The 16,305-nt window shown below is 37.5% G+C and overlaps 1 protein-coding gene across 1 annotated transcript; it reads right to left on the bottom strand.

The window, feature by feature from the left end:
• Positions 1-311: 311 nt before the first annotated feature.
• Positions 312-13,428, bottom strand: LOC142528608 (pre-mRNA-processing-splicing factor 8A-like). Its single transcript, XM_075633671.1, is given in 28 exon segments — positions 312-606; positions 608-763; positions 852-1,094; positions 1,196-1,474; positions 1,550-1,747; positions 1,842-2,003; positions 2,141-2,614; positions 2,697-2,951; positions 3,035-3,141; positions 3,221-3,837; positions 3,979-4,232; positions 4,553-4,660; positions 4,752-4,941; positions 5,026-5,149; positions 5,273-5,514; positions 5,646-5,772; positions 5,894-6,348; positions 6,424-6,728; positions 6,904-7,218; positions 7,360-7,425; positions 7,427-7,543; positions 7,654-7,739; positions 7,830-8,620; positions 8,728-9,214; positions 9,481-9,871; positions 10,013-10,105; positions 10,208-10,331; positions 12,974-13,428. Coding segments are annotated over 28 exon segments (7,122 nt in total). The 5' UTR covers positions 13,294-13,428; the 3' UTR covers positions 312-570.
• Positions 13,429-16,305: the final 2,877 nt, after the last annotated feature.

Raw genomic sequence — 16,305 nt, forward strand, 5'->3', positions numbered from 1 at the left:
GTCGAGTGTTTGACATGTTATCAAAAAATACTAATGTGATACACAAAAATGTTTCTCATGTGTTGCGTTAGAACTTTTTAAAAAAAAACGACAAAATTATAAAACCAAAACCCAAGTTTGAATACTTACATGAACTAAACACAAAATTGATAAACTTATTTGTGATCAAAGAGGGAGGTAAAACATTTTAGTAATATGTTAAAAGTGGATTACATACCAAAAATAATATTAATCAATTTTACTAATAAATAATACATGTGATAACAATTCCTTAAAATGGTCTTTTAGGTGATGCATCCATGAGACTATACTAACAAATTGATATTTAATCTTTAGAACAGACAGGCTTCTAGCATACAAGTTAAATAGATTCTGAGATCTGAATGGCGTGGATCTATTTTATTTTGTTTTTATACAATTATATTCTAATTTTTGTAACTACTTTACTGAACAACATAGACACAGTTATACATTTGTTGGATTTTTTCGAAGTGGAGTTGCTCAACAGAAGGTAAATAATAAAAAACCTTCGAACTTTAGATAACAAGAAGCCCTGGGGGCAATGCTACATTAAGCAAAGGTATCTTCCCTATCACCTTCTGCAGCTTTCGCCTTCCTCCAAGTTGCTGAACTCCAGGAAATGAGTAGGCCGATGATCCTCGTGATAGTATTCTCGAGGCGTCCCGAGTTTCATCCCATATTTCATGCCCACAGTATGTTTCACACCCATAAAATTGTAATTCCATGGACCATTGTCCGGGACCTGCACAACCAAAATTTGATCGCAAAAGAGACCAGCAAGAGAGAAGAATAAGAAAATTACACATAAGAACTGGAGGAGAATGATGTACCATGTAGAAACCGAGGAATCGATCACTCAAGAGCATTTGAACTTTCTCGTAGAAAGTCGGAAGGTACCCATGGGGGTTACTCGCAGCATCGGTGTTGCTTTTTCCCCATTCATATCCAGAAGGGGTCAACTTATAGGCGGTTAAAGAGCAAGAACCAGGAGTGAAACTGCAGGTCAAAATTATGCACTTCTCTCCATCCCATTGTTTGTTGTTTGACAAGATCCGTGCATGAGCCGCAAGGTCCTGTATTATTCAGCATTAGATGATCATGTGAGAATGACCACAGAAAAGAGTCCATGCAAAATGAGAGTAAATGAAGTATATAGATCGGGTCAAGTATAAACCTGGGGTGACAGCTGAGGAAGTTCATTTGGTTGTGTATGCATCCATCCTAGAGGCTCCAAATCGTTCAGGAAATCATGCTCAGGGAGAGCTGATGGAAGATGAACCTGCTGGTGAGTCCCCCACTGAGGGGGCATTGCAATACAGCGTATCTCTTTGACTTGAGGGTTGTCTGGAGGACTTATGCCAAAAAGGTACCCGGAAATTTGAGTGCGGAGGTCAGCAATACATATAAAGTTCTTCAGAATATTTTTAGGCATGATGTACGTGAATCCAGTTTCCTGATCAAGAAAGTCAATCTTAGCGAGTGTTTTCCATGTGTACTTGATTCAAATGCGACTTCAGGATGAAATTACCTTAATGTCTTCAGAGTTCACATATATGTGATTCACCCGGAGATGAAGATTTGTGGCAGATATTGCTCTTACTCGCCAGTCAGTTTTCGAACCAAATGCTGCTTGCTCATAGGGACTTGTAGTGGTGACTATTAATTCGTCCCCATGCACATTTGTGGTCCTAGTAGTGACTGCAGTGAGCTGACTAGCCTCCTTTGCCTGGACATAAAAGTCAATTTATGATTAAAAAAAATACAACAATCAAGCAGAAAAACAATAAAAATACTGCAATTTATGCATGATATAGGATCACCTGTTTCTCGATCTCAGCAATTTGTTGCCGCTGTTGTGAAGGTGGAGTAATCTCAGCTCCAAGAATTATATCACGGATCTCAGACTGGGTTAATGCTGACGTGTTCACGTTGTTCTTCTTCGCATAGTCAGAAAGTATAAGATCTCTCAGAGCAACTTCAACCTATGTTACAGTTCACAAGAGAATAAAACGCATTTGAGAGTGTTGCTCAGTAATGTGAAATGTAGTATTTTTCCATCGGAACATAAAACTTTATGACAGCCACTATTACACACACGGGCATCGCCCGAAAATCTCACCTTCATCCATTGTTCATCCGATAATGAAGGCCAGATGTGATGAGCCTCAGTGACAATTGTCTTGTCAGGCTTCAGCAACATCTTAGCCTTCTCATTGTTGACGTGGAGAGCCCGCAAAATCAATATCAGCCTAGAGAATGCTGTGTAAGATGAGATACTTTTCAGCCAATCATCATATATGTTAAACAACACCATTTGTGGCTCTGTGGCCTTCAATATTAGATCACCAAATTTCTCAATCTTCAAGCAAGCCTGGAATGGTAACTGTAGCTCACTTCCTTTTATCACAATATTTGGGAAATCAAGCAAGTGGACCTCTAATGGATCCAACATGCCCTTGCGAGTCACAATGATCTGCTTGGGCTGTTCTTCGACGGGCAATGACCGTACCAGAGCAGCCACTTCTTCAGCAGTTTTCCACTTGGCCAGCTGACCAAGACGCTTTTGCCCAGCCCAGACACTTGTGTGGATAACCTGTAAGAGATTTACACAAACACAATAAATTTATGCATAAATTTCAAGATATTTGGAAAAATAGCAGGTTCTCCACACCAACCTTCAGAAAGAGTTGACCAGTTCTGGGGTTGAAAATAAAAATGGCACCATTAATAGGTTTTGTAGTAAGATTTCCCTCGAAAGTCTTGTGAATGGTGACTCGATACACATTTGTGTCATCAACAAACCAGATTATCTGATTGCTGAATATTTCCCCATAGTTCTGAGATGATAGATAAGGCTCTGTAGGTTCTGAGGAATACAACTGCAGCCCTTTCCTTATACGTTCTCTTAATACGTATAGTGCTGGATTTGACTGCATCCAAAAGATTCTAACATTAGAATACCTAGCAAATTATTCAGCGACAATAAATGTTGAAACAAAAAATGACATAGCACCTTCATTATCTTGTTCATGGCCTGGGCAAGTAATGGTTTTGACCCAGGGAACCAATTTCCAAAAGCAGAATGCAAGTTGTAGGCAAGATCAAGTCCTATCATTACCCCTGCACGTGGAATCAACCAAGTTACTTGATCTGAGGTATCAGCACTTGTAATAAATCATCTACTATCGAAACAGCATACCAGTTGGTGCTGGATAGATGGACATATTATCTGTTGTGTAATCCATAAATTTCGCCCTGTTATATCGCTCAATATCATGGGAATCATAGTCACCCCAGCGAAGTTGAACATCTATCCAGTATTTATTGCTGGCTTTTTGGTCAAACACATCCTTCGATTCAGCCACAAGACTGGGCTTTGACATAAGCCATCTATGAGCAGCAAAGAGGAGAATGTCAGCACACGAGCTGTTCATTTTGTAGCTCTTTCTCGGATGAATTGTCTCTTTCTGAACAGTTTCAATCTCTAGGGCATCCAACTCTTGATCCAAAACCTGGCAAAGGTCCATCACCACACTCTCATGTATCTTCTGCCACAAATGCGCACGGAATATCTGAATCAGAGATATCTTAAGAGTTGGTATCTTTCCATGCATAAAAATCCCTGTAAGATCCAGCTGCACTTGGAAACCAACATATACATTTGCTCGGTTTATAGTTGGTGACCACCAAAGTGTAAACCTTCTGTTAGGAATTTGATTGAGCCCAGATCTTTGTGCATTGGTTAATTTCTTATACTTCATGGACTCCTCAAAACCTGAAGCTTTCTCCCAGAAAAGACCCTCCCATGTAGGGAAGCTGAAAAAACAAGAAAGAAATATGGTGTCATCAAGTGGATAAAGCCAAAGACCAAGCAATAGAACGTTCGAACCAACATTTCACAAAAAAGGTATTTCCACATAAAATTGTATTAAGGTACACAAAAATATAGTTACTTACTATGTTCCCTTAAACAATGTATGCTCAAGAATTCCTTCGACTCCTCCCAGAGCTTGAATGACATCAGTACGATAGTTGTTTAAGTTCCACAACTTCCCATCATGCCTCTGGTGCGTCCACCAAAACGGATTTTGTTTCAGGACCTGATACTGTTTAAAATCTGTTCTCACTCTCCACCCTTTGTCATAAGCAAGGGTGTGTCGATCCTTTTGAAATAGAGTATTAATTCGAGGTATTCCACGATCCCAAGAATCCTACAAATCAAATAGAAAGAAATGTGTTAACATGCTTTTATTAAAATGCCCTATCAAAGTGAACACCAAAGTAAACCTAGATGTAACAGGAAAAGTCCCATACTAAACCTTGACACACAATGCAATCAAAACTCTACTTTTCTTTCCTTCAGTTATCATGTTTTTACATTTTTTGAGGGTGTGAAGAGAGATCTCATCAGAGAGATACCTTGACAATTGCAGCTCCAAACAGTTTTAAGTGTGTAACTAATGCTATACCCCCAAAAGGCAAAATGAACAAAAAAACTACAGATTCAAAAAGAAAATAGTTTTAAGCTTACTTCCAAATCTTCCAGTGTTAAACGTCTGTTCTGTGCCTGGGCTTCCTGCCTCTTCAATGCATATTCAGCCCAAACACGCTGTGAATCAATGAACTCACTCTCCCATGGCTGTCACAAAATCGAAGGCAAGATAGAGGTAAACAACAAGGTGAATTTAGAGCAAAAGACATGATAAAAGCACAATTTGAATTCCTCATACCTGTATGTAGCGATACAAATTGGGAATCAACTGGTCCTCTTCATGACTCATCCCACTTCTAAAATGAGTCACACCGACGTCTGTCTGTTTACTATGCCGAAGGTCACTCTGGGGAATCAATATGTGCCCCATTGAAAGCATTCCAAGACCTCCAATTTCCTTTGGTGTGTAAAAGATGACTGGTGGGAACCTGAAAAGAAGAAATTTCAAAAAAATCTCAGAAGTCAGTATACAGAGAATAATATAAAACCAGAAGAATAATCTGTATCTTTACCTGCTAGGCATCTTAGAATTCAGCCCAATCTTAATACGCGTCTGTATTTTATTTTCACATTTTACTAGTAAATCTAAGAGCTCCTGTGTGTGCACAGTTGCTTCACGGAAATAAGTCATAAGGCCTGCAGAAGTAAAACAAAAACTATTCAGCATAAAAAAAAAAAAGCAACAGCAGCACTGTAACAGTCCAGTTCAAGCATTTTGGAAGAAACTCGAAGCTTTAGAAAGAGATATCTAACCATTACCTATAAGAGCTGTATTCCATTTGTTGACAATCTTTGTAAATGTTGTTGAACCAGAGGACATGAGAATCTGTCTTACTCGATTCTCAAACACTTTCATGTGTTCATCATCTACCCGTAGGAAAGCAACAGCAGTGCGTTCTTTTGTCTGTTCATTTTGAAGGTTCCAAACCCCATCTCTTGTATTGCTGAAAGCCTCTTGTGTCATTCTTATCTTCGGTAAAATACGAATTTCAAATCCAGACCTGCACGCATCATTATTTTATTATGTTCCAAGTTATATGTATATGAGTGCACGCATGTATCAATTATGTATCAGATGTAAAGTAATATAGTTGAAAAGATAAGTAATAGAAGATTAAGGAAGCTAAAGTACATGCTAAAGAGCAAGTTCGGATTGTCTTTGCTGTAGACAGACACAAAGCTGTTCTCCCATTCAAGTGTGGTGATGCTTCTAGGTAGGCGGTTCTTCATATCCCAAAAGACACTTCTCCCTAGATTGACTGCAAGATAAAAAATACCATGACAAAAAGTTTGAATCAAATTTAATTGGGTTTGACATTACAATAAAAGTTTAAAAATAATACTAAATACTTGAAGGCGGTTAGCAAAGAAGAGCATTACCATCATGCTTCATGAGTCGCATTCTGGCATCTCTTGGCCAGCACTTTTTGTTATTATAGCCAACCATATTTTCATTATTGGGATCAGGATGCTCTGTGAGATATCGCTGAATAAGGTCCCGAGCCTCTTCATGAGTAAAGCGAAATAGTATATGAACCTTATCAATGTATCTGGAGTACAACCGAATTGGATGCCGAGTTTCGATTCTAGTGTCATGGTATGTAATAAACTCATTAGGCATCTGCGGAGGACCAGCAATTTCACTGGCTCGAGTAAGACCAAGAAGTAGAAGGTCCAAGACAAGTCCAAAGTACTGCACCACAAAAGAAGCAAACTGCAGACCACGGATAAGCCCATATGAGTTTGTATGACTCATATCTTTGTACGAAAGGACAACATTGTTCTTCGCAGTAACATAATCAGCTATATTATGGTCAAGAACCAGCCGAAGAAGCCTAGAAAAATATTAAAATTTAATATAAGTGAGTGATTTTAAACCCTAAAAAAACAGAGTAAATCACGTTGCTTGCCTGTTAAGCATGGTTAGATCAATTTTTTCGAAAAATTTCTCGAATTTGGTCTGAAGCATCACCACGCACTGTCCTTCACTAGTGTCCCAAATGCCTTGTAAGTTATTTATACCCTGACACCATTTGTAAACTAGCAATGGTGGTGGTTCTGAATCTGCAGGCTTAATCCAATTTGGAAAAAGGTGGCGCTTATCACCTTCGTACCACAGGTACTGATCGAGATATGCATCAGTAATCTTTTCAAGTGGTTCAATCTCATAGACTGGAATCAGATAGCTATATAAATCCATGAACTCAATGCCAACCTGCAGACCACTCAAGAATTAGCAAAACATGTTTCTTTCCGAAAAATTGCATGCGACGGCAATCTGCAAGTCTTTCTCACGATTAAACCACAAAACATTGCAACTTATGAGAACATTTACATTTCACAAAAGCGGTGAATTTACATATAGGAATTGGGGTTCTTTCACAACTTACTTCCTTGAAGGCACGCTGAGTGAGCAAATGACGCTTAATACGAGACAATGCCTCATGAGGATTGTCATAGGCCTGTTCAATCAGACCCAACTCTTCTCTTTGTAGCTGGTTTAGCCTGACAGCAACACTATAAGATTCCTTCAATCTCTCCAAAGCAAGAATGAGAAGCTTTGTGTCATGCTTGTAAGATAATGGAGGGAATGGTATAGGAGAGAATTTTCTTGATTCCAACCAATGCACAGTAGTTGTGTATATTGCCACCGCTTCCTCAGGTGTGACATATGGGCCATCTTTCAGGTAGTTGTGCTGGCGTTCCTGAAGAGAGAGCAAAGAAGAAGTTTCAGAAAGCGGCATTACAGAGAACATTACTAAAAATCACAGGAGGAAGAAAGACTGGAGCAAGCATCCAGATTACAATACAACTTTCTAAGTGAGGACATGATAAAAAGATCGTACCTGTTCTGCCTTTAGCCAAAGGCGAGTCAACCTTCCAAGATTTTTTCGACAAACAGTTTTATCAACCTGTTGCTCCTCTCCTGATACGTTCACGATTATAATGAGCAACATTCGTCCACCAATCAGCTTTTGACTTGACATAACGTAGTATCATGTTCTCAATGGGAACAGGTAAACCAGGTACCTAATACAAGGAAAGATAATTGACAGCAAACTTTAGCACAAGTCCAATTAAATAAGATAATGATATTACCATCAAGAACATCACAAGGAATAGTCAAACAGTAAAAATACCTTCCAGGGAATATTTGCTTTCCAGCAACGCCATGCTTCACTCAAATGCTGCAAAATAGTTCTTGCTTTATTTTGTTTAATACCCTCTGCAGTCAAATGAACATGGTAAAAGGATGTTTAATAACGTGGCAGTTGAAAAAAAAAGATAAAAAAAAAGAAACTGTTTATATACTAACCTGGCATAGCATCAAGAACATCGTGCATGACAGCAGCACGAAGCTCCAAATCGAAGTGGCTTTCAACACGCTGCTTTGTCACTGTTTTAGCCACTCCTTTGGAATGACGTCCCTCAAACTGTCTAGCAAGTAAATTCCCCAACCACCTTTCCAAGAGAGGTACTATTCCGCGAAGAAAAAACAACCATACCCTCCACATAGGTGCCCAAAAACCACATCCAGGACCTTTTCCAACAGGCCCAGTATTAAATCGGTAATAAATCAAATGCTTCAAATCTTTGCACATTCGAATCTGCCGCATGAGCCTGTATTTATACCGGTACATACCAGTTAACTGGCCAACATGTGAAAAAATGTATTGCAGCCCATCTGCCAACTGAAACGCATCGACGTTTCCCAACCGAAACTGAATATTTGCATCAACAACAAGCTTTGTCAAACGCAGAATTTCACGACAAAGATGAAAAGCATTACCAAATCGTGACTTTTTGCGTTCCTTGGTAGTAAGGGTCTTCACAGGCTTCAAGTTAAAATTATAGTCAAGGTGGAGGTAGTTCAAATTCTTCCTGTGGATCAGTAAATTCAGCATATTGTACCCTTGCTTACAAACTTGAAGACCAGCTTCAGCCCAATCAAGTTCAGTAGTCTGGAAAAACTTTGTGGCTTGCAGAGACCTGAATAAGTGCTTCTTCTTCTGAGCCTTTGGAGGTCGGTGATGCAGCTCATTCAACACAAAACATTTCAACAGTTTCTGGTAACTGACTCGAACTTTAACAGGGTATGATGGAGGACTGAAGAAATGCAATCAGGAAAATATTAGGAGAATAAGGCATTAACTGTTTAGATAAGGCAATCCTTCAACATGCATAACTTGACAAATTGAAAAATTGAAGCTTACCAGTGTTCCTTGAACCATTCAGATACAAGAGGTATATCTTCAGCCCGCCGCATCCGACCAGATCGCATGTTAAAGGGGCGTGGGGCAAACAAAAGCGAAATTCCAGCAGCTGTAGTGTCAGTGTAGATCGGTGTTCCGGAAAGTAATGGTTCAACCTCCTCCGGCAAGACAAAATCATCATCTTCATCTTCTTCGTAATTCTTCTTATCTCGTCTATCTTTATTCGTACTTGTTATTGGGTGAATAAGAGGATCATAATAAAATGCAGGTAAATCGGGATCCTCGGTTTTTATGTACATCACCATTGGAGTGTGATAGATACAAAGCTTTACTTTCCTGGGTCTATTATTATACAGGTGAGGGAATGCAATCCTGTACTCGGTCCTGAGAGGAGACCGGATGATAAGTTTATTAATGTCATTAAATTCATTCCAATCTTCATCACCTTTCTCCATGTCACGATACAAAGGTTCAAACTTAGGTCCACCTGCCAAAGGACATCGTCAGATCATATTCAAGAAAAGGGACAAACATGGACCATAATCTTCACTTATCAATCTAAAAACCACTAGAGCACCAAACAAAAAATTAGGAGAAGATGATCTGTAGAAGGCATGCAACAGAGCGCTCCACAGATATCGTGTTATTGCACAATAGATGAATAAATTCAAATGTAGACAAATCACAGACACGTCTACAATTATAAAACTAATGTTTCTGCAGTAAAGCATGAATCCAATTTATCCATCATACCAGGTATGCACATGTTCAGTGCCTTTGCAGTGAAAAATGACTCCATGTCAAAAAGGTAAAAATAATTGCCATCAGTCAGATCAGAAAGCAACTGTCCAGAAAGCCGGTGTAATGTGGCCATAATTGGAAGTGACAGATGCCACTTCCGGTAGCTGGGTCCGTTTATAAGCTTTGTTTTCACAAGAGGTTTATGATCATAGAACCAAGTATGAACAGCTGAATCTTCTTCCTCATCCATCTCTAACTGGATTGGCTCCAAAGGATCCACATCTAGGATATTATCAGCATAGTCCAGTGGGGGTTCTTCATCATCAAATGGAGGAAAGCGCATTCTCTTGAAGTGACGTCTATCTCTTTTCTCTCTTCGCATCATGATCCACATGGTTCCCCACTAAAAGATTATCATATGCAATGTAAACATAATTTCAGAACTATATGATGTTAAGAACAAATAAAAACTCCCAGAAAAGGTTACTAGACAAAAAGAGAAAGCTGAGGACATAGGTGTAGCTTTGCACGCATAAAGCCATACCTGAGCTAAATAGATTGGTTCAACAACCCATGGTATTTCATTTACGAAGGTAATAGCACCAGTAATATGGTAAAGAACCTTCACTTCACGAACCTATGGACACAAACCAAAAGCAAATCAATAGACGGCTCCTTGTACTTACATCACAAATCATTCAAGAGGAAAAACATCACATCATCAATCAAACACGAATACCTGTTCCCAAGGCATGGGCATATTTTCAAGAAGTTTATATACAGCGTGTGGAACAAACTTAAGAGCTCCTAAATAGACACGTTTGTCGTGACGAAATTTCTTTGACGACATGTCACCATGGTCACTGCCAAATAAGAAAATGAAGAAATTCCAATAGTTATATTATCAGAGGAAACTATGTAAAGTGAGGGTAAGAGAAAGCCATGTCAAATTGGTAGAGAGCTAAATAACATAAAACCACTGTTCTAAAAAGCGGTGGGCGGTACGTGGGCACCGACCGCCTAGCACATAGGTAGTTTTTCGTTTTTACCTAAATATCTAATTCTTCTTATTTATCTCCATAATTTTCCAATAATTCCTCTTGATTGTATTCAAACTCAAAAATCAAAACCAATAGCATATTCTTCTTCTTCGATCGATACAAATTGACTAAAAAATACGTCGGACGACTTTTTTTAAAAATTAAAAATTTAAAAAAAATTATATATATCCGACGCAAATTGATTGAAAAGTATGCCAGACAATTTTTTTAAAAAAAAAGTCGCCGAGACGGATTTTGAGCCGCCTAGGCGACGACTAGCCAGCTTAGGCAGCCAATATTTTAACAGCACCGTCGCTTTTTAAAATCGGGGCGGCGACTGCTCAGCGCCTAAGCAGCACCTTTTAAAAGGCGGAATAAAACACAGTGTACGTATGGTAGCTGCAAACAAAACATTCACTTCTTAAGAGCAAGTAGTTCATAAATGGACGCTAACGAAATTGTAGTTGTAAAAAGATGAAAGAGTGGTCAAACAAATAGATATGAGTGGTAAATCCATAGTTGTCAAGGCGCTAGGCGACGTCAAGGCGACGAGCCACTGCCTAGCGCCCGAACACCTAGACGACAAAAGGCGATCGCCTAGCCACGAGGCGATAATATAGAGAGAATGTATTATATATTTATGTTATACTAAAAATCAACTATTAATAATAATGAACTATATGAAAACCTAAATATATAAAGCTTCAAGTAATAAAAACCAAAAATATCTCAATATTGTCGATAAATCAACACATTCAAATCTTATGCTAGACAATTTAATTTTTCCAAAACAATCTAGACTCAGATCAATCACTTTCTAATTCAATCATTTCATCCACATCACCATCCTCCACATTTTCATCAATGTCTGAATAATCATCTTTCAACACATCATCATCAAACTCTCCCTCGTCAGTAGATTCTTCATCTACATCCATTGGTGATTGTAGAGCATGAGTAGTTTGGCTTGTCATCCGACCTCTTCGTCCTCCCCTACCTTTGCCTCTAGAAGTTGAAGCTCCCCTATAAATAGGGTTCGAGGTCCGTTGTTGTCTAGTATATCTGGTTTCTTCTTCTACTCCAGCAGCCTCTACTACAACGTTCCATGTCAAAGTATCATCATCATCATCAAAAACAGGTTTTACTGCACAACTATTTACTGCAGAAGTTTACTGTCATTGGTGCGCAAACAAAAAACCAGAAACTATAATGAACAAGACCTACAGCTAGAGTGGATTGACTCGATGACAAACAAAAAACCAGAGAGAAAGAGATGGTGCGCACTGCGCAGAAGCTTCAATCGGCAGAAAGAGATTGGTGCGCAGCGTGAAGCTTCAATCGGCGGGCCTTTGGACTATTGTAGGAATACGTATCGACATGCAAACTAGGCTATTTTTTTAAAATAAATTAGTTATGGGCTGAAATTAGTTATGGGCTTATTTAGTTGGGCTTTGGGTCATTATAAAATAAAAGAGAAGCCTGCTGCAAAGAGGCGGAACGCCTGGACCGCCCGTCGCCTGGAGAAAGGCGCGCCTCAGGCGCTAAAGGCGCTCGCCCAACCATGCACGTCGCCTGGTGGTCATCTGAGGCGCTGAAGCGCCGCCTAGCGCCTGAGGCGCACCTCAGGCGCGCCTTTAACAACTATGGGTAAATCAGAAGTTATCTTTGAGAAGCAAGAGCCAAAACTTAAAATTCAAAATTGTGCTCGATGAACACTTGTAAAGAGTGAGAAAATTTTAATAAATGACAGTCTAGTATTTAAATAGACAAAATATCAACTTACATCATCAGACAGAATAAGTTAGCTGTTAGAAAATTGAAACTTAAAAGCATGTCATGGTGGAACCAACTGAAACTAATTCAAGTAGTATCGCCCAAAAAAATAGGACATGTTTTCTCTTCATTATCTTCAGTTCTTTCACCGTCACCGCAAGGCAAGACGAGACTTTCACATTTCTTGGTCCAAAAATGCCAGCAACATCATATATCAGAATCCACCAAACTGGCCAACTTTCCAGGATTCTGAAAGATATTGGCATAGAGTTTTATTTCGAGGAACGGTCTGAAATAGATACTGGCGATATATCAACCTTGAAGGCGGCATAGAATCACCAGTAAGACTAAGAGTGATCACTAAATACTAATTGTCTTCAGTTTCACGGGCTGTGTCTAATAAATCAAGGAGAACCAAATTCTCAGTAAAAACAAAATGAGATTTCATAAAACTTCAAAGGGAAAAAAAATTCAGAAAAGACTAAATTTTCCAGCCGACAAAGGAAGCACTATCAAAGAGTAGCTAAATGAAAGAAACAAACCATCACTAATCAATAGCAACGTTTAAACATAAACAACTAAAAACTTCCAAAAATATACAATCAAAGATCCAGGAAACATATCTAAAGACTAAAGCAAGCAAGAGTTTGAATAGCAAGTAGGCAGTACAGAAAAAATGCAAGTAAACATACCGAATGATTTTCCTCACGTGTTCGGGAGGCATGTCCTCCTTCTGCGTCTCAACGAATCCAAACTTCCTCTTGTCGCTGTACCGTTTCGTGTTGAGCTGCATCCACTTCCTCGCTCTCTCGTCGAGCTGCACCTCGGTCGGAACCACTGTGTACGATGGCGGCAAAGACGGCGGAGGAGGAGGAGCAACCGGTTGCACTCCGCTTGTTCCCGGAGGCGGGGGAGGAGGAGGCATCCCTGCAGCTACGCCGCTTCCACTCGTCCCCGGCGGCGCCAGATTGTTCATATTACTGTTCCACATGTCCTGCCCGTTGTTGTACATGATTTCACAGAAAACAAAACATGGATACAAAGTTCAGAGATTTTGGGGAATTCCAGTAGGGTTTAGAGGGTATCGAAGCTAACCGAGTGATTCAAGCGTCTCCGAGTGGATCCGGAGAGAGGGAGAGAAATGAGACGAAGCACGGTGTGGGCCGGATTATATATACTGTTGCTTAATGGGTAATAAAGACGGTCTATTTCACCGACTTAGTTTGGGCCGGTTCCACTATGGGCCTTTTACTCTAAAACTTTGTTTTAGTTGGGCTCTAAATTTGACGTAGGTGACGATAGGCCCAGTTGAGGTTTCATTGACTTGTTTGAATGGAGGAAGGTGATTTGAAATTAATTATATATCAATTTAAATAATTTCAATAATAATTATAGATTTCAACTACATTAAGATTATATTTGGATCGAGTCGTTTGAAATACATGATTTCCGATTCATTTTCATTTTTTAAATAACTTAAAATAAAAATATTTCCTACTTTTTACATTATAAATGCACTAATCACAATGAATTTCAAATTATTTTAATATTTTAAGTATTTTAAAATATGAAACTCCAATTATAGCATAAATAATCTTCATTTAATTTGTTTAACTTGTCTAAATAATAAAAATGCATTTGAGACCGGGCTTGTAACCCATGGTCTCACCCCCTGCCAGATTAATCGGTTCTTCGGGTTCGATCTCTCTCTCCCCGCGTGTGTTGTAATAAAAAAAAATGCATTTGAATACATGGATTCAAAAAGCCTCAATTCAATTGCACCGTCAATGTTTGTGTCGTTTGAAAATTTCTTATATCCTTTACTAAGTCGAATTCATAATTTTATATTTCAAATACATTAATCTAAACACAACCTAATTGATTTAGCAATGAAATCAATGGGATGGATTTTAAATTATCTCATTATTTATTTGAATTACATTGTTATACTGTTAAAAATTAATTAATTACAAAGAGAAACTGATGGACTTTATATTTTTAAATTAATCAATTAATTTATTGGTGGCTTTCAAAACTCCTAGATACGTTTATTGATCATAATTCGGCGCCATGCAAAAAAATCATATTGTTAAGTTATGAATTCAATAGTGTATCATTTCAAAAAGCTTGTTTTTGGGGTTGTATAATATTAATTGATTTATAAGCTACTCTTTATTAATTTTAATATTCGGTTTGAGATATTCGTAACACGACGACCTCTTGATAAGCCAACGTCTACGGTGACCTACTTTAGACAGTTTTCACATATATTTAGTATTCAGCGCATGCATCATGCATCTAATATATCATATAATTTTTTATTGAGCTGGTCCGATGATAGCTCTTTTCTAAGTCATCTATTCAGCTACATCGACTCTCAACGAAAACGTCAATGTTAAGTTATAAACTCAAAAAGTGTACTGTCCCAAATTATTTACCTATTGGGTAGTATAACTTTCATATGTTTATAAATTACTCTTTATTTATTTTAATGTTGGATGTTAAATAAAATTATATGATGATTGGTTAAGTGTTTTGTATAAATTATTGAATATGATATTACAAGATATTGTAAAGTAAAGTAACCATTATGAGCCTTTCTAAGGTAAAGTAACATTTTATATTAAGTTAATTACATAAATCTCTCTTAACTCTACAGATTCGCAATAATTACAAAAGCATTTAATTAACTTAGACAAATGCATATATATTTCTTTAGGTTTGTATCAATATTATATTTACATTCGTTAATTTTAAAAACTTATATAAGAATTTCTCGAAATATATGTCTCTGACAATAATCAGGACAAACATAAATAAGTGTTTTTATTTTTATCTGTGAGACAAGTCAATCCTACCGATATTCACAATAAAAAATAATATTATTAGCATAAAAAGTAATATTTTTTTATGGATGACTCAAATAAGATATTTGTCTCACAAAATACGATCCGTGAGACCGTCTCACACAAATTTTTGCCAAACATAAATTAGGGAACGATTATCAGTATTATCGTACCTTAGTCCACCATATCAAACACAATTTTCATGAAATCATTTGATATTATAATTTTAAAAAAGTCAAAAAAAAGCTTCCAAAATCAGGTATTAAATTGACCTCTTGAATTTGGACACCAAATGATGAAAATCCCAACGATCCTTTTCCCATTTGTCTTTGTTATTATTAATTTATCATGACAACTGTATCTAGCAAAATCAAAGCAATCTAACAGCCTGCACATTTCTGTCTTTTTAAGACAACAATCATTTAACAACATAAGAATTTGTAAACACAACAGCTTAATTAAAAATACTTCTGCAAATATCGAGCATGCAGTTCAGTTGTCAAAATCTTATATTAAGTCTATGAAATTAAAGGCAAAAACTTATGTGAGATGGTCTCACATGTCGTATTTTGTGATACAGATCTCTTATTTGGGTCATCCATGAAAAGTATTACTTTTTATGATAAGAGTATTACTTTTTATTGTGAATATTGGTAAGATTGATCTGTCTCACAACCAAAAATTCGTGAGACCGTATCACAAAAGACATACTCAAGATTAAATAACTACTATTAAATTACTTAATTAATTATTAACCAATCAATTGATTCTATGTTTTTATAGGATATTTCATTGATAATCATATATTTAGTAGTCACTACTATTAATTTATTATTTAACTAATATTTTCTAAATTCACTAAATTAATCATTGTGAACTCTTTATAACTCCGATCGACAATGAAATAACGATATGATATATATTTGATTAATAATAATGACATTGTACATGCAACTAATAAAACACATTTCTCAAAAAAAAAATTTATTGATCTGGTTAGAGACTCATTCTACTATTAACTCATCATATCACATAAGATATATATACATGTAGGCAAACGGTGAACCCCCGACTATAATTCATTGACTCCTACGTATTTCGAAATTATACTCAACCTCACGACCTGACGACCATCAATGGAGTTGGTAAACAAATCAAAGTAAACGCTAGTGCGCAGA

This window comes from Primulina tabacum, chromosome 16 (genome assembly GCF_025594145.1).
Source record: "Primulina tabacum isolate GXHZ01 chromosome 16, ASM2559414v2, whole genome shotgun sequence".
Classification (NCBI taxonomy): Eukaryota; Viridiplantae; Streptophyta; class Magnoliopsida; order Lamiales; family Gesneriaceae; genus Primulina; species Primulina tabacum.